The 20,242-nt window shown below is 44.6% G+C and overlaps 1 protein-coding gene and 1 pseudogene across 3 annotated transcripts in view; both read right to left on the bottom strand.

Annotated features, from left to right (window-relative positions):
- Window positions 1-336: 336 nt before the first annotated feature.
- Window positions 337-20,242, bottom strand: part of PLD1 (phospholipase D1) — a 114,995-nt gene continuing 95,089 nt past the window's right edge. For all 3 annotated transcript variants that reach the window (XM_019500858.2, XM_014606208.3, XM_014606210.3), the window contains 6 exons: window positions 17,365-17,478; window positions 14,331-14,380; window positions 13,133-13,270; window positions 9,920-10,073; window positions 8,100-8,217; window positions 337-7,663 (listed from right to left, as the gene is read on the bottom strand). In XM_019500858.2, the coding sequence (XP_019356403.1) occupies window positions 7,439-7,663; window positions 8,100-8,217; window positions 9,920-10,073; window positions 13,133-13,270; window positions 14,331-14,380; window positions 17,365-17,478 (799 nt within the window). In that variant the 3' untranslated portion in view covers window positions 337-7,438. The remainder of the gene's footprint in view (window positions 7,664-8,099; window positions 8,218-9,919; window positions 10,074-13,132; window positions 13,271-14,330; window positions 14,381-17,364; window positions 17,479-20,242) is intronic.
- On the bottom strand, window positions 12,419-12,464 carry LOC132251995 (U5 spliceosomal RNA; annotated as a pseudogene).

Consider the following 20,242-nt stretch of genomic DNA (forward strand, 5'->3'; position numbering starts at 1 on the left):
TCACGACACTCCCCTCTTCTTGGAGGTCATGATATGTCAGTTGAGAAACTTGATTGAAACTCATAGTGATGTAAATATTTCTATAGGATGCAAAAGCTTTTCATAAACAAATACATTTGAAGCCTGAGCTGAGTGTAGACATGAGGTTGCACTGACCACAGATAAGTTAGTCCTCCCCTTATCCTAATATTAATTTTATCTTGGGCTGCCCGACATACAGCCGTGTTATTCTGTTTACCTTAAATGTTCTTGATGCCATACAAGAGCACAATTTGGTCCACGATTGCTAAAATTATCACAATTCCTAAAACATTTTAGACAGCAGTAGTCATAGCGCAAAGGTTTCTGACACATTATATTTAGTTACATTTTCAGTTGATTAATACATATTTATTTACCAAATAGTCATAGACAGAGAAAAAAAGCAGTCATTAGCAGAAACAGGAATACAAAACTGTCAATTCAAAAGCCTTCACAGAAGGAATATTCACAGTGTTCACAATGTTATCAGTCTAAAGGAGAGAAGTACAGAGATTTAGATTTACAGCAACTCTTGTACAATATCTGAAATACAAATATTATGGAAGCTCTTGTTTTGTCAATTAGATCAGGTACAAGAAACTTAAGCGACTGTTTCTTGATCTGTGACTTTAAACACTATCTCATTTCCCACATCTCAGGATAGAGCCAGGCAAGTAAGAATTAGTCACAACATCTACAGTATTTTACAAATCAGTACTGGTAGGTTAAAATGAACTGACCACAACTTCTTGAAAATACAAAAGAAAAGCAAGCAAAAGAAAGGCCATTGCAAACAGTTATGAGCTGGCAGTGCAGGGCTAATTCTGATCTAATTTACATAGGTTTTACATCGTGAAACTTCATTTGTTGCAGCAGAGTTAACACTCCTGTTTTAGGCCTCAATTCTGCTAGGTTCTCATTTCCACCGAGCTCAGTCTGGGCATGAGGCACCTCTCCTGATTAGCTACCAGGTTTGACAGTGCTGTAAAGTCAGAATCAGGGCTGGTGACTAGTCCAGCATGTGCTGCATTACCTCTATCATGTAGCTCTGCACAGGCTCTTGCTCTGCTCTGATCAGACAACAGTGTGCACTTTAGGCCCGATCCTAGGATGGTGTGAAATGGTGAGACTCCACCGAGGTTGATGGAGCTCTGCCAATTTATATCAGCCAAGGACTTGACTCTGGCCAGCAAGGAAAATACAATAAAATTAATTAATTTGAAGTTTCATCCAAACTTGTTTTTGTTTGGCCTATCCGGGTCACCATATGCTTTAAAATATACATGCTATTGTAATAACTACACAACTGCATATACCGCCCTCTTCCTATTACAATACCAAACTCATGCCAGCTTTGATTGTTTCAGACATGTCTTCTTGAAAGGACAATAACTCAACCATTGGAATAAAGAGACAATAAAATACTACCCAACCGTGAGGTCTTTGCTTAAGCAAACTCCTACTGACATCAATGGGACAAGGTAAGGAAGGCAGCAAGATCAGGGTCTAAAATGTGAATGAAGTTAATATAAAAAAATTGACAAGTGGCTTGAAAGCTGCTAAAGGAAACACACAGATCGGCAGCTCCTACTCTGGTGCCAACACACTAAAACACTCACCAACCCTTCCCGCAGTCACTCATACCATTCCCTACCAACCCTCCTGAGTCAGATGCCAAGAGTTCACGCACATTTGTTCCAACTTAAGAGCCCCTCCTGTTTGTACTTGCTCTTGCATTTCACCTTGTTCCTCCAGCCACCCCGCTTCATAACCTTTATATGCTATTAAAGGGCTGGCAGAATAGCTCCAGATACACCAGAGAACTCTTCCAGTGTAACGTACTTTTGCTGGCAGAGCTGATGCCAGTTCCTTGAACACAACAAGCCCTAATGGCAAAAGCACCGTTATGCTGGAATATCTGTATCTACATTGGGGCATTTACTGATATGAAAATGTCATAAAAATCTGCCCCTGTTGTTAGACCAACATTTTTAAACAAAGTTTTCTAAGCTTGGCCTTAGCTGAAATGTTACTGGGGTCCCTTCTCAACTTTTTACACCGGTGTAAAAAAGAGGGACTGTTGAGTAACAACAGTCACATCCTTCCCAAGCACTAGGGGGTTGGACCCGATGATCTTCCAAGGTCCCTTCTGGCTTTACAATCTATGAATCTAGGGACCCTGCTTCGATGACAGCCCATGGAAACTCCTTCAGTGGAAACAGGAGTCTGCCCTGACATGTGATGTATGATTTGTTTTGCCCATGAGCACACCTGGGCAAATCCAAAAGCTAAACCCACTTCTCCCATACGACAGTGGAGGGCTGTTGTTTGTACAAATTATTGTAATAATAAAATGCTCGAAAAAATTATGAAAATTATTCATTCAGGTTTTTTTTAACCATGCACTGTTTTCTATCCTAAGCAAGTCTAATCCAGACTCTCTATATCAAACTCTATATTAAAACACCCCGTTATTTAAACATACATAAACACATGGTAAGGAGCAATAGTGATGCCTCATACTAGTACCTGCTTAGGAATACCTACCATTAAAAAACTACCCATGCAGGTTGAGTAGTGTAATATAAAGTCTGAGCATAGAAGAAATTTCTCTTTTTTCTTACAATTTTTACAAACTAAAAGCCACGAAAACCAGGTTGCATGTTTCAAGATCTACTAGCACTTAAAAACGACATCGCTGCTTGTAAGACAGTATATTTGCAAGTGTGTTATAAGAAAAGGGAAAGCCACGGATGTCTGAAGGACTAGACAGTGGTGATTGTTTATGTGCAGTGATGACTCCTTTTAAGGTGCTGAACATCACCCACATTGTGGCTTCATACTGTGCAGGAGAAAAGTCCAGTTATCAGGCAGTCACAAAAAGGCCTTTTATGATTGCTGCAACTGTGAACAAGTAATGGATGTAGAGAACAATAACGTTTGCAGGTCCTACAGAGCAGAATACACTCTCTTTTGAATATCAGGGAGCTGCATACTATTGGGTGACCCAGTAAGGGTGTCTGTTCAAAGTGTGGGGACCCCTGCCTTCAAGAGGAGCCTTACTGTGGGCATGGGGGTTTGTCTGTGCTGAGCACCTTGCTAAATGGGAGCATGAGGCAGTAAGAAGAGGCCAGAGTCATATTTGCACGACCCAGCTGAAACACTGCTGGGTTGCAAGAGGCATCAAACCCCAGTGAATGCAAATGGCAGTTTTCTGTCTGGACTTCCTCCTTCTTTTTAAGGTCATTGCTATCACTGTGCCTTTATTCAGAAAGGAAAATAACTTTGGGAGATGTCATAAAATTAGACGAAAGATTATGAGCTGCTCGGCTACCCTGGGGTGTGGGTCACCACAATCTTGGGGGTTTGGCCTTTTTCAAGAACGACTTTCTATATGTGTGGTTTAATATGATTGTTTGACAGGCTACAATTGCTTTGCTTTAAAAATTTTGCTCAACGTAAAAGTGCCTAAAAATGCTGGAAGAAATCAAAAGCTCTGGGCCACAGCTAAACTGAAACGTGATGGGTACGGCTGTACAGCTCAAAGCAGCGCAATGCTGAGACCTGCCACACCTATTCTGCATATGCTAGTTTCAGTAAACTCTGCCTCTTCACAGAGCCTGAGCGCAGTGCTACAGTAATTCAGCTACATGACTTCTAGGTCATGAGCGGGCAGTGTTCCTCAGAACAGCGCTCCTTCTGGCCTGTCGCCGCATCCCGAGATACTTTTGTTTTGCTTGCAATGCAAGTCATCTGCTCTTGCACTGTGCTGGCACAGGAAATGGTGAGGGAGGCCTGGCTCTTGCATGGTATGGCAGAGATTATAAATAACAGCACTCTCAAATTTTGATGGAATCTAGCTATCTACAAGCTGCAGGTAAAAATAACATACTCCTATGGACCCATTACAGATTTCGTTTTAATAAAGTGCTGTACCTGCACTTTTGACAGATTAAGCAGACTGCCAACTCACTGAATATAAAGAATGAGTGTGATTCCCAATATTACCACTAATTAATTGCATCTATAAAATATGAACATGAAATAATAGAAACTGTAGCAACTAGCTGAAACTTCCATTGCCCTTGAGGAATGTTAGTGTTTGCAACTTATTAAGGTGATGTAGTGTGCAAAATTACTCTATGCCTAATTACATTTCTTAAGATATATAATGCAATCGGCTTAAATGTAGGACATGGTGCCAACTGCGTCTGAGGTGGATCTGTCAAATGGTGCCACAAGTTTATCTAGAACTAAAAAACAGTAAGACTACATTAGAACCTGTCAACATTCAAAGAAGACAAATAACAGTATGGATGCTTTACCAAAGGGAACCATAGTAATGGACATATGTGATGTCTTTTGAGTAAAGACAGGGAAGGATTTTATAGGACTAGAATTAAAGGTTATGCTTGGACCCTGACGGAATAAGCGCACTCCCACTGACTGAAAAATTGTGTCTTCAGAGGGCAGGTCTACATGTGAAATTAAGGTGGAGCAATAAACTCCGGCACAGTTTGTGGGGGCCTGACATGGCCCAACATGCTGCAAAGGGGCTGGCTAGGGCACATAGGTGAGACACCTACCTACTGACATGTGGGTGCATATGCATGTGCGTGCATGTGCATCCCTGAGATTGGTGGTAGACTCCCTGACAGAAGGGCTGCCGCTCACTACCCCCCACCCTCACTGCCAACACTGCCAGCGGCATCTGCGGGTAGTTCCCAATAGCCATTGGCCACTGCCAATACTGCTGGTAGCATCTGTGGGTGGTTGCCAACCACCGGTTGGCACTCGCCACCCCCGACCTCCCTGCTGCCGCCACCACCGTGGCCACCTATGGGAACTCTCTGCTCACTGCTGCCATGCCCCAACCATTGCCATTGCCGCCGCCTGTGGGTGGTTGCCGTGCCCCCCCAGCATCCGGGGACATGCGTCGTTCATAGGGGCTACAGTGGGGGGCAAGCTAGCAGGCAGCCCCCAACTGTAGCACCCTCATGCACCAGCCAGCCCCACCAGCATCTACACATATTAGTAACACTGCTGTAGCACAGGACTTGTGTCAGGCACTACTATACTAGAGCAGAGTTAATTTGGTTACTCTGGCCTAATAGTGCCACATGTGTAGATGGTGATGCTTTACTGCGGAGCTAATTAGTCAGCTTCGCAATAAAACATCTCATGTAGACGTGCCCAGGGAGGTCAGTTTTAACCTCTCCTCCCAGAAGATGCCAGGATTTGGCATGTCTTATGATAGGTACTAATGCTTACAGTAAAATTGAAAGCAAAAGAAAAGTTTAACTATGCCAAATGAGTCTTAGTATGTACTTGAAATAACATGGAATCATTCTTCTGCATGGCTGAGACAGCTAATTACCATGATGATTACGGACCTACCCAAATCGAAGTGACAGATGGACAATTTCACAGGTTGATTGTGGTGCCGGGTGCCATTTTCACAGGCTTATTGTGGCAGGGTCCCCCCACACTTCTTATTGGCTGAGGGGCCCCAGTGGCCCTGCCCCTCGCTGCAGATTGGCAAATGGCCCCAAACCACAACGCAGTGCTCCTCAGGCAGCAAGTTACTGAAGCAGCATGCCTTTGGCTGCTTAAAAGATGGCACCAAAACCCTGTTGTTTCCCTGACTGGCCCCAGACTGGCACCTGTACTAAGCCTACATGACAGGCTCAGTCTCTCATTTGCTCCCTCTCACCCCCTTTTCTCCCTTTGTGCTCCAAGGCTGAAGGACTCCCTGCCCTTTTCTCTGCTTAAGTTTTAGGGGGTTTTTAGTGAGCCTGCCAAAAGCGCAGAGCTTGCTGTTTTTCATGGAAACCCCCCCATTTTGCATTTTCTACAAAAAACATGAAACTATCATTTTGGTAGGTCCCTAATGATGATCCATGGTGGAGTAGGTCCCCAAGGCAGAGTATAGATGGACGTGTGATCTCAATATGAGTAACTTCTATCCACCTTGAACATGGTTCACTTGAAATTTCAGGTTTCTCTCAACAAATATTGGACACATTCACTGGAGGTTGGCTGGAGGGCAAGGAAGTAGGAGGAATGCTCCATGGACTGAATGCAGTGTTAATAGACAGCACTGTGATATAAAAGAGGAGCCCATTTTAGCCGGACTAGCTTTTGGGATTGTATTTTCCCTCATACATAGCACCAAGCTCTCGTTAGCTAGAAAAAGGTAGGGCTGTAAATACCTCTCTCTTTGACGCAGGCCTGATTGTCCTAGGACGTGGCTCAGAGCAGAACAGTCGTAGCAGTGATTTGCATGGTGCTCTAAGCTGCATTGCTGCTCCTCTGCCAGCGCGTGGCCAGCAAGAGCACACAGCCTGGCAGGCTTGTCTCTGGAATGACCCGCAATCACCTTACAGACACACACCACAATGTCCCAGGTAAAAGAAGTGTTAGCACATTGTATGCCGCATACTTCAGAGGGACTCGGACTAGGGCAGTGCATGTGTACCTGCGTAGGATCCCAGGGCAAAAGACTTTGCCCCAGGAGAAATGCTACGTCTGTTCACAGCCCAAGGTTCTGGTTAAAAAGTCAATTCTCCCTTGGGGAATAAAATGTAATAAAAACATCTTAAATGATAAGAAAAAAAAGTTTCATCCACCTAAGGTCTGTAAACCCCAAGGAACATAATTCAGGAGACTGCCAGTCCTCGGGAATTGCCAGCCCTTCAAGCTCAGCTGGGGTTGCCCATTGCTAAGATCTACATGGTTTTGCACTGTGTGCATCGGGAATGTTGACTGCTGTACCAATAGTAAAGATGTACTCCCTCGGGGTGGGGGAAAAGGCTAAAATACTGATTATGACCAGAAAATGGTCGGTCTTTTTCTGTGTAAGAAATGTAACATTTAAACTCAGCCAGCAAAGATCTTAGGAATGCCCAAAGCAGAATCAGGCAACATTTCCCAATGATTATGGAGGTGTATGCATTGTCTTGATGGCATACAAAACAGGGATGATGAAGAGGATTACTCCAGCTAGCTAATAAACTGTGTCACAAAAAATCAGAAAATACAAAGAGCCTACAACTCCTGCGTAGCCACATCACAATTATGGTACATGTCTGAGCGCACTGGTAGTAGTATTATATATTACTATTTTTTTTCCTTCATAACAAGTGGCCTGCATCTGTAAGGTGCTTAGAATATGCTAAGTAGTAACTTATTTTTAGTGGATAGAGTATATCAATCAGAGTTTCCAACTCTTTTTTTCCTCCCATGATAGTGTAATTTTGTCTGAAACTGTTCCACCAAAATCCTTACGAAAGGCACATTAGCTTGGTGAAGACCTTCTCTGCGGCCACCTCAGCAAAAAAAGCTTCTTGAAATCAGACTGTGTGCAAACTCGTCTCCAAAGAACCAGGCTTTCAACTCTAAAGCAGTCTACCTCTTCTTAAGTCCAAACCTCCATGGGCACCATGGATTCTTTTGTTCCAACAGAAGGAAGCAAGTTTTCTTCCTCCAGGAAACGAAAAGGGAATTGGACTAGAAATCCATGAATCTTTTTCAATTCTTCTGCTGCTTTCACAGGATCTTCATTTGCTAATATTGGCCTGTTGATGAAGTCACGGAGCTGGACTAAATTGTTCACCTCATCACTGGGAAGGCATCGGAAAACCTGATGAAAGTGGAAAGAAGAGGGGGCATGTAAGTGCGGAGTTCAGTACCACTAGCTGCACTTCATGGGGATGGGGGTGGGGAAAAAAAAACAAGCTATCATCAAGTATAAGTGAATCAGCTACTGCAGCTGGGGGAGCCTAAAAGTTTGTGCAGAGATCAATGTGAAAGGAAGAGGCACCCAGACAACAGCTTGCATATTGAAATCTCTAGGGTATGTCCTGATTGTTGCTGGAAACTATCTAGAAAGTTTGCTCTTATTGGAGAACCTAGCTCTGTATATGGCCAAACAGAAGATTTAATTCAGACCCTGAATCTCTCACACAAGCAGGTGTAAATCAAAAGCAACCCAAAGTCAGATTGCTGCTGCTCTCGTTTACATCTCTTGGCAGCAAGGAAGCTGGAAGGCAAGAGACCAAAGGAGCCATGTACTTCACCTTGTCGAAGATAGTAGCGTTGCGAGCAGCTGTGGAAACCCACATCTCCTTGAAGAATCTGTCACAAACAGGATCAAGGAGATCGACATTTTGATTTGTTGAACAACCAAGAACAACCCTGAAAAGAGAAAACAAAGAAGAGTTTATGCCATTTGAAGGCAACACAGAACTGCCCAGGGATGATCTCCCTGAACAGGAATGTGTTTCTGATCATCATCTTTTTCTCTGAAGGAAAATAAAACACGATGGTAAGAAAATGCCATGTGCATTTAGTAAATTAAGTGACCCTAGAAAAGCATCCAAAAATTGAAATTAATAACAGACCCGCAGTATTATCTGTATTTGCATGTGTACTGCAGTGCTCAGCTGCACTGTGCTTGCCATGGTTCAAACCTAAGAGAGATCCTGTCATATTGTCTATCAGAGAATGAAAGGCTGCCTTTTTAATTGCCAGCAAGTGTTCCCAAAGCCAATAACATGAAGGGACTGAAATCATCCTGTTAGAAGGCCACTCTGTACTGGCTACAGGAGCTGAGTATGTGCAGTATCCCAGATAGCAGATTCAGCATCTTGTAAGATCAGGCTGTCCGTGGTGCAGCCCCATCTCCAAGTCCATTGCTCTACCCCCTCTGAACACTGCTTCTCCTGAGGAAAAGAAAATCAATACATAAATACAAAGAAGAAATATAAAGTTTCCCAAAGTAAATTTCCTAAATACTCTTATCACTTGATGTTGTTTCATACACAGAGTGGCCCGTTAGACTTAAAACTGCCTTACTGTCCCCTTCATTCTGTTTAAAAACTGTTTGGATGGAAAATGGAAGAAAGATCCTAATGAGAAAATAGCTGTACTGTGGTCCACAGGGCATTTCTAATGGAACTAGTTCCCATTGCAATAGAAAAACCTGCCCCCTACAATTGATACGGTGCAGAGTTAGCATGTGGAGCTAAGTCTTACTGTCTTGCCTGTGACTTCCCTTAGTTTTAGGATGACCCTATGTCCTGGATTGGCCAGGACAGTCCTGGATTTTGGAGGCTGTCTCAGCATCCCCATCTTGGAGAAAATTGAAGCAAAAGTCCCAAACTGGCACAAACCCACCTGCACGTGCCGAGCTACTGACTCAGGAGCCAGGCACATGTGGGCAGACTCATGCCAATCTTGGACTTTTGCTTCAATTTTCTCCAGGGAGCCCAGCTGGGCTGCAAGTGGAGCCACTTGCACAGCAGAGTTGGCGGGCAGGACCGTGCAGATGCACGCATGTGTGGCCCTGCTTCTGGGAGCCGTGGGGTGTGCGTGCATGTGTGTGTGTACATATGCATTCACGCATGTGCACTGTCATCCTCCGGCACCCCCCCCATCCCAGATTTCCCTCAAATTATTATGGTCACTTTATTTAGTTTAAGGGCCCAGGCAGAGAGATATGCAATTCAAACAGCTGTTTGCAAGGAGAAGACTGCACCAGAAATAACTCTGCCTAAAAAAAAGACTCTGGGCTAAATTAAGACCAGGCTGGGATAAATTTAAACCCACTGGGTAAATAGGTTCCCTTGATTTTAAAGGCCTTGAACCTCCTTGTGGCAGGGGTAAAGCTGTACTTCTAATATAATTCAAACCATTTCTGGACAACAGCACAGATATTCCCTGTTGTGGATCAACAAGGAATGCAATACCTCTATATTAGCAAAGCTGTTTCCCTGCATTCACACAACCTGCTGGGAGGAGGCCCAACTGCATATGATCGTGAATCTGCTACTCAAGCATTCAACAAGACGCTCCCTCCCCACCACCCTGAGTCCTCAGGGAAGTTGAGCAGTCATACCGAAAGCACCGGAGACGGAGTGACTGAGCAAATTTTCCAGCTCGATAGTCCTCTCCATCCATCATGGAGGGGACAGTTTCGGTGTCTTGCACAAGAATAGCCATTTCACTGTCACGCTTTCCCAGCAAGCTGCGGTCATTGATGTTAGCGGAGCCTTTAACAGGAAAATAATACAACAACTATAACACTATAGATAAATTCCCACTTTCCCAAGAAATGTAACTTCCTTGAATAGAGTTTTGCTTATCACCCATGAGATTTGCCTGCTCCTTCTTTGCAGGGTTTTGGTCTTTTCATGATGTCCTGAGATTAGAGGGAAAGATCTGTGTACGCTTGTGTGTACGTGTAGGAGTGTCACTACATCTCTTTTCTCCAACCTCACATTCTTCTGTGCATTTCCTTTCACTGCCACTCTTCTGCCTGACCACCTTCTACCATCCCACTGTGTGGTCCCTACTGCCACCTTCTTTCCTGTATATATAAACGCACTTGACAAGCTCAGCTGTGTGGAATTAGCCCACCAAAGTCTGTGGACCCCAATCTGCTAGTGCATGAGATAAAATACAGTGGGAGTTGGAGGGTAACAATCTCATCCTGGGCAGTAGCTGGGAGAGAGCAGGGTTAATTACTTCTGCTCATTCCTGAAATAGGAGAAGATCAGTGTAAATGCCAAGTGAACATTATCCATTTTATTTTTTGTTAGCGAAACAACCGAGGTTACTAAGGACCAGGACTTTCTGAGATGAAGATTTGTTACAACAGATCTTCCCTCAAAGGCACTTCTGATAAAAGAGTCAGAGACCCAAAAAGAGCTGAGATCAGGTTGAAGGGGAAAATAGCCTCATGTTTCATAAACTGCAATGCATGAAACAAGTCAGTCTATTTTGAATCCAAAATAAAAGTTTTCTAAGCATTCCCCAGCTATTTTGCCAATGAAAGGATAGCCATTTAATGCTCTCTGTATTAATATGTTAAATGACACAAACTGGCTTGTTTTATAGCATTTGGTGGGCTGTTGCCACTGTATTAAAAAACTAGGGGGGGAAAATTCACTTTTATTTGAGCCCGACACTAAGGCAGAATCAGTGTTAAGTAAGTTTCACAGCAGAGGCCACTTAGAATGAATATTTCTGTCAAAATTAAAAAGGTAAAAGAAAAACCTTTCTGAGGAAGAAGGCAATAACTTCTGAGTCATGCTGCATGAAGGGAAGTGGAGGACTCCAGTGGCTAACAACTAGTATGTAAGGCTTCCAAAACTCCCAGGAGTCACATTTTCTGTTCTGTGTATGGAGAGTTGTGTGTGCAAATCACCAATTATTGCTAATGCCATGAAAACGCCCCCTGCAGGGACTTACTGACCGTTTTGACCAAGAGGGACATTTGTTCTTTTTCTCTCCCATCTGCAGTGGCAGCAGCATAAGAACATCTTGTACAAAAACATCAGAAATGCCTTTCCCATCAGGTGAACTTTCCCTATATAGAGCATTTCACCTTTTAAAAAAAATGTTTTGAGTGCAGTTCATACTTGACCACAGAGGAAAATTCTATTATTTGGCTACAGAATGGGACTGGAAGGGAGTAGCAGAAATTTCTGCCGGGTGCCCAACACTGTATTTAACCCCCTTCGTGGGGTTAAATATCTAATGCTACAGACAAATGTGCTTTTTTTAATTACTTTACAGGGGGAGAAGGAGCTGCTTCTGGGAAGAACACATCAGCTGTTATGTCTGTATGCTCCTGTAACTATGCAAATCTGCTAATCACTGTCATTTTAACCCTGTCCTAACTACCTGACCATGGGTTAGGCATTACCCAGGCCCCTCTCCAGTGCTCCTTTTGAAGTTGAACCACTGTATCTTGCATTTAGTAGTCCTTGGATACAGTGCAATGCGGTGTGAAGCTTTCTGTCTCATTAGGAGAAGGGTTCTAGCTTGAACCCTGACACCTGCTCCTGTCCAGGGCAGCAGTCATCTCAGTAAGCAACATGCTCTCTAGCTTGTGCTGATCCTCCCAGCCCCAGATATCTCCTGCTCTTTGCTGCTCAATGAGCCATCTTGAGCCGGTTTGGAAAGGGGACTAAACTGTGGCATAGTTGGAGAGATTCATAGTAGGTTCAAACTCCTTTGGGTAAGGGGACCTAGGACCTGGCTCTCCTGCTTCCTAGGTGAATGGTCTAACCACTCAGCTATCAGGACTAAAATGCAGAAAGGTCCTCCTCCTCATCCTCCTTGCACACCTCTGCCACGGGATTTTGTGACTTGCATATATACACTGGGTAAATCACCAAGCCAGAGAGCACTAATGCGGGTGCAGCAGAATCAGTCCTGTATTATAAACTTTAGCTCTTCTTTATATGAGAAACAGTAGGATTCTCAAAAGGATGGCTAAGTAGTGGAACCCACCCTGTGCTGGTCTCAAGCTAAGGCTGCATCCCAAACTATGACTTCGAAGGAAGCTAATATTGTTTTAATTTATTTTTTAAAGACCTAACTGTTCCTCTCCATGGAAATCTTTAGTAAAAGGCGAAAGATTTATGTGATCTGAATTAAATTACTTCAGGGCCAAGACTATACACTGATCTAGCGGAGTGAAAAGGGCTTTTCTACCCCCCTAAGAAACGGGTAAATCTAGCTCAAACTCTGCCATTGCATTCTGCTGTACAAATCATGGCCAATGGGATTAAGTTTTAATTTATGGTCTCACAATATACATGTAGTAACAGAGACAGATGGTATCGTATCTATTACTGGTTGTAACATATTTTCCCAGTTCCTAGGAAGGGGAGTTGATAACTGGTGCATATTGCTCAAATCTTCCAAGATTTGCAGCACATTCTGTTCTTTAAAGAGCAGATGACAAGTCTCACAAATTTAGCAGAGTTTGATGTAGGACAGATGGACAGAGGTCCCTGCTGAGGAACAAACTTAACTGCCACAGGGAAGTTCAGGACTAAAATTCCTTTATAATGTAATCAACAGACTTTAGGATCTTTCCTCCCTTTTTGTTAACTGATTAACAAATTTACTTAGTTCCCATTCCAATGAATTACTAGGTGGGAAAGTGGGGGTGGAGAGGGAGGAGTTAGCAAATAAAATGGAAGATAAGCTGTCATAGCAAGTAAAGAACCACCTGAATTTTAAACACAACAGAAAATCTTTGGGCATGGTTTAAGGCTGATTAATCAAGAAGTGCAATTACTCCTATCTTACTCACCAATTATGACAGTGTTGTCATCGGCTATTAGCAATTTGCTGTGAACATAGATCAATTCGGTGACAAGTTTTCCTTCTAATTCAGCGTATGTTCGAAGCCCACAGAATGATATGTAGTTTATCCACTTATCCCCCCCAACTGCAAAATAAAGGCAGCATGGGGGTGGAGGGAGGAAGAGCAGGTGGGGAAAGAGAAACAGTTGTTAATAATATGAAGCCAAGGACAAACAACACACTTCCTTTTCAAAACATTTTTAAACAATAAGGTAGTTTACACAGTTCTTAAAAATAGACATGGCTTTATTATGGTTTCTCTGTGTCCCTCTGACCCCTTCAGACAGCTTAAGTGACTATCCATGATACCCCTCAATTAAGACCAAAATCTGCCTATCGCTATATGCCAGTAGAAGCTAATGTTTGAGCATCTCTGGGTTAGGCAGCTGTTTTCTCTAGCTGAGCTTGGGAAGAAACTGAAGCAGGTTTTCTGGCATTATATACTATGGAAAGTGCTTTCTATTTTAAATGATCCATACTTTAGATTTACTCAAAGAGATTAATAATGAGTTAGGCATAAGGTCTGCCAGGTATATTTCTGGTACATGTTTTTTTGTGGTCCTTTGGTTTATATCCAAAAAACTAAAATATGCAAATTGGTTGTGAGAAAGCATGTGTGACAGATGTTGTGTAGCCACATGGTTTTATCTCCACTGGGTGCCAAACAATAACATAGCTAAAAACAAACCCGACTCCAGAGCAGACATAGGACTCAGTAAGCTCCAGGGATGGGATGGGACCACACGCAGAAATTCCTAGCTGATCTCCCCTATGCTACTACACTACATGGACTGCTGCACATCTCCCCTAATTCCCCAGCTTTGCACTGCACTACCCAACAATAGGACCCGTGGTGCCACAGCAATGACAAACCAGAATGCACTAGGGTTCTTGCCCAGGAGGAGGGCACAGATTGAATCTTACTGCCTGTTTCTATTTCAGCAGAGATGCAGATGTTTGGCTAGCACGATTCCTTTATGATGAAGGTGCTTGAAGGTTTTCTTGACGTCATTGCAGCATTTTGAGTTATTGACGCTTATACAATTCAGCAATTGGATGAGCTAATTTATGCGTTGTAGCTCATCAATTACAATTTCATGTCCTACCACTTAACACAGCAAACAGGAGGGAAACAAAGCACTTACTTTCTGTTTTCAACTGCCCCAGAATAGAACGATCTCCCCTGCACATGGTCCTGAAGAGAATTAAGGCAGAAATTAAAATACAAGTGTTCTGACGCAACAACATATAAATAGGTTTGTGAAGTTAGTAGCAACCTAAATTAGGTACGAATTACACTGTAAGTATGATAAAAATGTGTATTTATATTCTGACATACAAAAAACTAGAACTCTTGGTTCCTCAGTGATACCTTTTATTAGACCAACTGATATTTCCAGAATAAATTTCTTAAATAAATGTTAAGATGTGTAGGACACATAGACTAGGGACAAGTTACACATAAACTGGTTTAAGTAATCAGAAACTGGTTTAAACCTGTAACAGAACAGAAGTTCAGTTCACATAAACCGCTTTCAAAATGGCCAAAACTGGTTTAAGATAAACCTGGTTGAATGTAGTATCAGATTTAACTGATGTAGGTCAAACTGGTTTATGGAAATTCTGTCCCAGACCCCTTCCTGGTTTAAGTTAAGTCAATCCCCCAGCATCCCAGATGCTTTGTGGCTCTGGGCTGTGCTGTCTGCTCCAGCGGAGCAGGGCTGGCCCCAGCCCTCTCCTCCCTAGCTGGACCCCTATCATTGCTCCGGCTGGCTGGGAAGGCAGTGGAGATGGGAAAACCCTGCTCTGGAGTGCCCCCCACCCTCAGAAGGAGTCAGGGTACGGCCAGACACCATAGCCTGAGTGGAAAGGAGGGGACAAGCACAATCTAAGAAGTGAAGGGTTTGCTCACAGAGCCCACAACTGAGAACACCCACCGGTGGCTTTTTTCATCAGCTATACTCTATATAGCTGGTGAAAAAAGCCATCAAGAGCTTCCTGCAGCTGGTTTCTGCCCCCACCACCCCACAGTGGGGCCCAGCGCTGTGCCCTCCCAGCCCTGATCTCTAAGGCAGCGCTGCACAGAATCACCCCCGGCCCCACGGTGCGGGAGGAGGAGGGGAGAGCCCTGCGTGCCGCAGCAGCTATGTGACAGCCTGGCTCGGCTCGGCTTGGGCGCGAGGAGCTGGGAGCAATCCAGGCACGCAGTCCCCGTGGCCTCAGCCCGAGCCACAGCTGGATGGAAAGGGCCCTATCCCTGTGGCCCGGCCCAGCCCAGCCCAGCCCCTCTGCACAAGCCCACAGCAATGTGAGCGGGTTGGCCCAGCTTAGCCCCACAGCCACAGTCCCCGGCCACTCCTTGCCTTGATCCTTCTGCTCTTTAAAGCCCCAGTTGCAGAATATTGTCAATGTAGAGCTAGGTGCACAGGTGGACTTTTGGGACACTAAAGGCTGAAGGTCCTCTATTACAGGGAGCAGGCCATGGAGCGAGGCTACAATGTTTGCAGCCCTGTGGTACGATGGGAAGAGATCTTAATCCCCCTGGTGCACAAGAGTTGTGGAAGGGGTCCCAAGGAACAGGAAGCAGCCCATTGTCACTGCTTCCTTCCTCTTCAGCCTTTCTCCACCAGGGCTGAGCTGGGAATGCTTCTCTTGTCTGGATCAGGAGAGAAGGGCATTAAGTCCTAGGGTCAGCCTGGATCTCTGAGCACGCATAAGTCATTTTTGAAAAATAAATAAGTAAATGAGGGAGGCTTTCTAAAGGCAAAAAGGGTAGTTACATGCTTGATTCCCACCGGCTTCCCCTCAAAGCAAAGTACCTGCCATGGGAAACTCCCCTTGAGGCAGCACAGAGCATCAGGCTGGAAGCTCTGAGGACTGCCTTAGTCTTTAATTCCAGCAAAATGAATGAACTAAGTACCATGCCTTCCCCTTAGTTATGGGAGGGTTTTCAGTGAAGACCTCCTGCCTAGCACACAAAAATAAATTAATGTTATGTGTGCATATATTTACGGGCCCGATTTAGGTGGCTGTGTTCAAAAGCCAAGTCCATTTATCTCCAGCTGATCCACAGATCTAAGACACCTGTCAGCTTCTGGTGACAAAGCCCAATGAAACGCCAAACTAAAGCCATGCGGGAACTGATGTGGCTGAGGAAACAATAAAACGCTAGGCTCCCTCCGCTGGTTGTGCACCAGGGAAGTCACATACACATCAAATAGAGTGAACATTTATTGTGATGTTGGAACTCAAACAAATGCGTGTGGTGCTACATTCATTTGTTGCTGAACAAAGAGAGTTGCCCATAATTTTAACTCTATTAAACCTCCAAGAAAGGTCAAAACCAAAAACATTGTCAGGCTTCTAAAAGGATACCAGAAGCAGCAAGGAAAAACCATGCATAAATTGTGAAATACATTGTGATGGCATCCAAATTGCTGAAGGAAAGGTGAACATTTCAAGCATAATTAAAACCTGGGTCCATGCACTTGAAGGAAAAACAAAATCTTATTTGGGAGCCTTCTAATAGAAAACTGCTAATCTTATACTGATTCATTCTTTTATGCAATCGAAATGTTATTCAGAAGAGAGCTGTAAGGTCATGGTGAGGTTGCCCATGTATATTTAAATATTTACCTGCACAAGGCATTATTATTGACTAAATTTTCCCTTTGCCATAATCCACTAACATAGGTATTGATTAAAACTGCTGAAACTATTATTAATTCCAGCTGCTATGCATAGCAAGTAAGAAAACAGGCAGCACTAACATTCTGCCTCACTTCCAAAGATCCAAGATGACAGCAAGCCTTGCTTTCCAATTTTAAATACACTGGCTGCCCACATTTCTAGAAAATGCCTCATGTGACAATTCAACTGGCTCTTAAGGTTGGATAATGGGTGCAGCATGCATTTTACTAAGTATCTTAGAGTCTGATAATAACAATACAAAACCATTTTGAGAGTTTAGTGCAAATTGTATAAACAGACTGTTTTCTCATCCTTTTCTACATTTTATTTATTCGTTAACACAGCACCCGGCACAAGGAAGCCTTGATCCTGATTGGGGTCTGTGGTCACTACCATAATACATACAAAAATTATCAGCATCATCAAAACCACACAGACCACTGTCAAGATCTCACACAGCCTTGTCCTGCTGTGAGCTATGTGCATTACCTGTAGTTGAAATGCATTATGGCCTGCAGTGCATTCCCTCCTCCAGTTAAAATATCTCCTTCGAATCCAGGCAGCAGCGGGATCACCACATATACTCGGAACCGCTTGTTCTCCCTGCAACAAACACAACGATAATTTTCCTGGGGCTGCAAAGGCAGCTTCTTTTCAACATAACTTACTAGCTCCAGTTCTTCCTAAAGCTAAGCTTCTAGGCTAAGGACAGAAATTACACATAAACTGGTTTAAATAATCAGAAACTGGTTTAAACCTGTAACACAGGAATGGGGAACCTCTGGGCAGCTGGTTGGCCAGGGACTCCATTTCCCATCCGCCACTGCCCGCATGGCTTGTGCTGGTCCCCATGGAGACCTCAGCCGCGCCAGCAGCGTGTGCAGCAGAGTAGTGCAGGGGGCTTCTCTGGAGCTACCGGGAACATGGGACGGGGGCAGCTTGCTCCGGAGCCGTGAGCTGTAGCCTGCACGCTCCGGGAAGGGGCATGCATGCAGGGTATCGTGGCTCTGTCCTGGTTCCAGACAGGCTGTCACTGCTGCAAGGAGCCAGGGCAGAGCCGCGATCCCTTGCATGTGTGCCTCTGCCCGGAGTGTGTAGGCTACAGATCGCAGCTTTGCCCTGGCTCCGGAGCAAGCTGCCCCCGTCTCACATTCCCAGCAACTCTGCAGCAGCCCGCTGTGCTGCTCTGCCGCATGTGCTGCCAGCGCAGCTGAGGCTGGGTTCTCCATGGAGACTGGCACAAGCCATGAGGGCAGGGGCAGCTGGGAAATGAAGTCCCAGGCCAACTGGATCTGGCCCATGGGCTGGATGTTCCTCATCCCTGCTGTAACAGAACAAAAGTTCAGTGCACATAAACCAGTTTTAAAATGGCTGAAACTAGTTTAAGATAAGCCTGGTTGAATGTAGTATCAGACTTAACTGGCTGAGGTCAAACTGGTTTATGGAACTTCTGTCCCAGACCCCTTCCTGGTTTAAGTTAATTAGTGTGCCCCAGCAAGCTTTTCAGCCCTGGGCAGAGAGCAGGGCTGGCTATGCCCCTCTCCTCCCTAGCCAGAGCTCCATCACTGCTCCAGCTGGCTGAGAAGGGGGTGGCGGACTGCAGCCAGGTCTGCCTGGCAGGGGCACAGAGCTCCTGCTACACGTTCCCCCTGCCCCCCTCACCACTTGCTGCTCAAGCAGGGATCCCTCTCCTATGGTACAGATGCCAGCCAGCATCCAGCCATCCCCACCTGCCCAGTGCTAGCTAATTCTGAGAGGTGTCTATGCGTGTGTGTCTCCAACTTCCCTGGAATGGAGGCAGACGGGACAGTGTCTGCTTAGGGCTTTCTGGAACTAATCAGCAGGTCAGCTGGGAAATGTCTGAGAGCCAGCCAGGGCTGCAGCTCTACCTCTCTTTTTCCTGAGCAAGAAGCCAGTGGCTTGCAAATGCCCACACCCTGCAGGTATGAAGAGCTTGAACTAATGAGAGATGCTTTTGTTTTATTTTGTAATCGACAAGCAGCGCTTGATGGGCTGATAAGCTTTGTGTTCTGATAAGCTTGCTTCAAAGCCATCAGAGTGCAAGCATCTCCCAACCTGAAACCCTTATTAAAATGAAGTTTCAGTATGCAGTGATTAATGTTGGTGATTGTTTCTCTGCTTCCTGGTCCTGTAATCTGCCAGTGTTCAACAGGGGACAGAGAGAGGTGTGAGAAATGACCTGGTTTGCAATGAATGGGACCTGTCAGTGCTGTCAGTTTGAGATTTAGGCAAATACGAAGCACTAGCTAGCAGGATAATAAGAAGGTGGCAGCAGATCTGTCTGGAACAAACAAGTTCACACTGCCCTCATTAATTCTTTGGGAAGTGGTTGTTCATACCCCAAAGAACAAGACAGCAGAGGCACTTCAAAGAGGCTTTGGTGCCACTCACTTCCTGTCCACAGCTGCAGACAGTATGAAGATCAAGGAGAGGGAGATTGAAATGCTCATCCAGTATCATCAACAGATGCATGCACTCCACACAAGCAGCTCCTCCTTCCCCCAACCCCTCCCCCTCCCTTTGCCTCAGAGAGCTAGCCAGGGGCTGGGGGCTGGCAAGACTCCTCACCCCTTGAGCAGCGAGTGGAGAAAAGCCTGTCAAGAGCTTCTTCCCCCTTCTCCTCCAAGCACAGCTCACCTGGAGACTGTGCAAGCCAGGGTGGGGGTTTAAACCCCTCTCTAATCATAGCGGCCCACTATGGCATGGCCATGCCCCCCCAGCTTAGTACTGTGGAAGGGAAGGGAGGGCTGCTCTTGAGCCCCCCAACTTTTAGCCTGAGCCACTGCAGGTATATGCCTGCATTTCCTGAATCAAAAGTGAATGTCTATCCACTTGTTCAATCTATGCAGGTTAGACTAACCTGTAAAGATTAAATCAATTCACGCTCAGGCTTACTGAATATCTGCATTTAGCCCTATTGTATTAACTAGTTACCAGTGTATGGACTCTCTCATACAGTTTTTTGCACTAAACTCTTACTACATTTTGAAGGGAGTTAAGGGTCAAAAGTATTTCCTGCTTCAGTCTTCTGTGGTCACACTCAATGCTAGAACATGTGCTTAAACACTTATGCACAGAATGTGCAACTCACTAAGAACTGAAAATCACAAGAACAGGTGTAGAATAAAAACCAGTTAGGACTAAAGTGTTAGAAATGCAAAGATGGGGTAATTATCCTGAATGTTGTGTCTACTGTTATAGTAAGAAGTGAATTTCAGGGCCTTGATTTAAACTGACAGCACAGCCTTACTGAACATGGCAAACAACACACATCATCCCTGTAAAATTATTATAAGCCTAACAGCAAAATAAGATCTACAGTTTCAGAATTTTTCCTGCCACCTGT

This window comes from Alligator mississippiensis, chromosome 7, assembly GCF_030867095.1.
Source record: "Alligator mississippiensis isolate rAllMis1 chromosome 7, rAllMis1, whole genome shotgun sequence".
NCBI lineage: Eukaryota > Metazoa > Chordata > Crocodylia > Alligatoridae > Alligator > Alligator mississippiensis.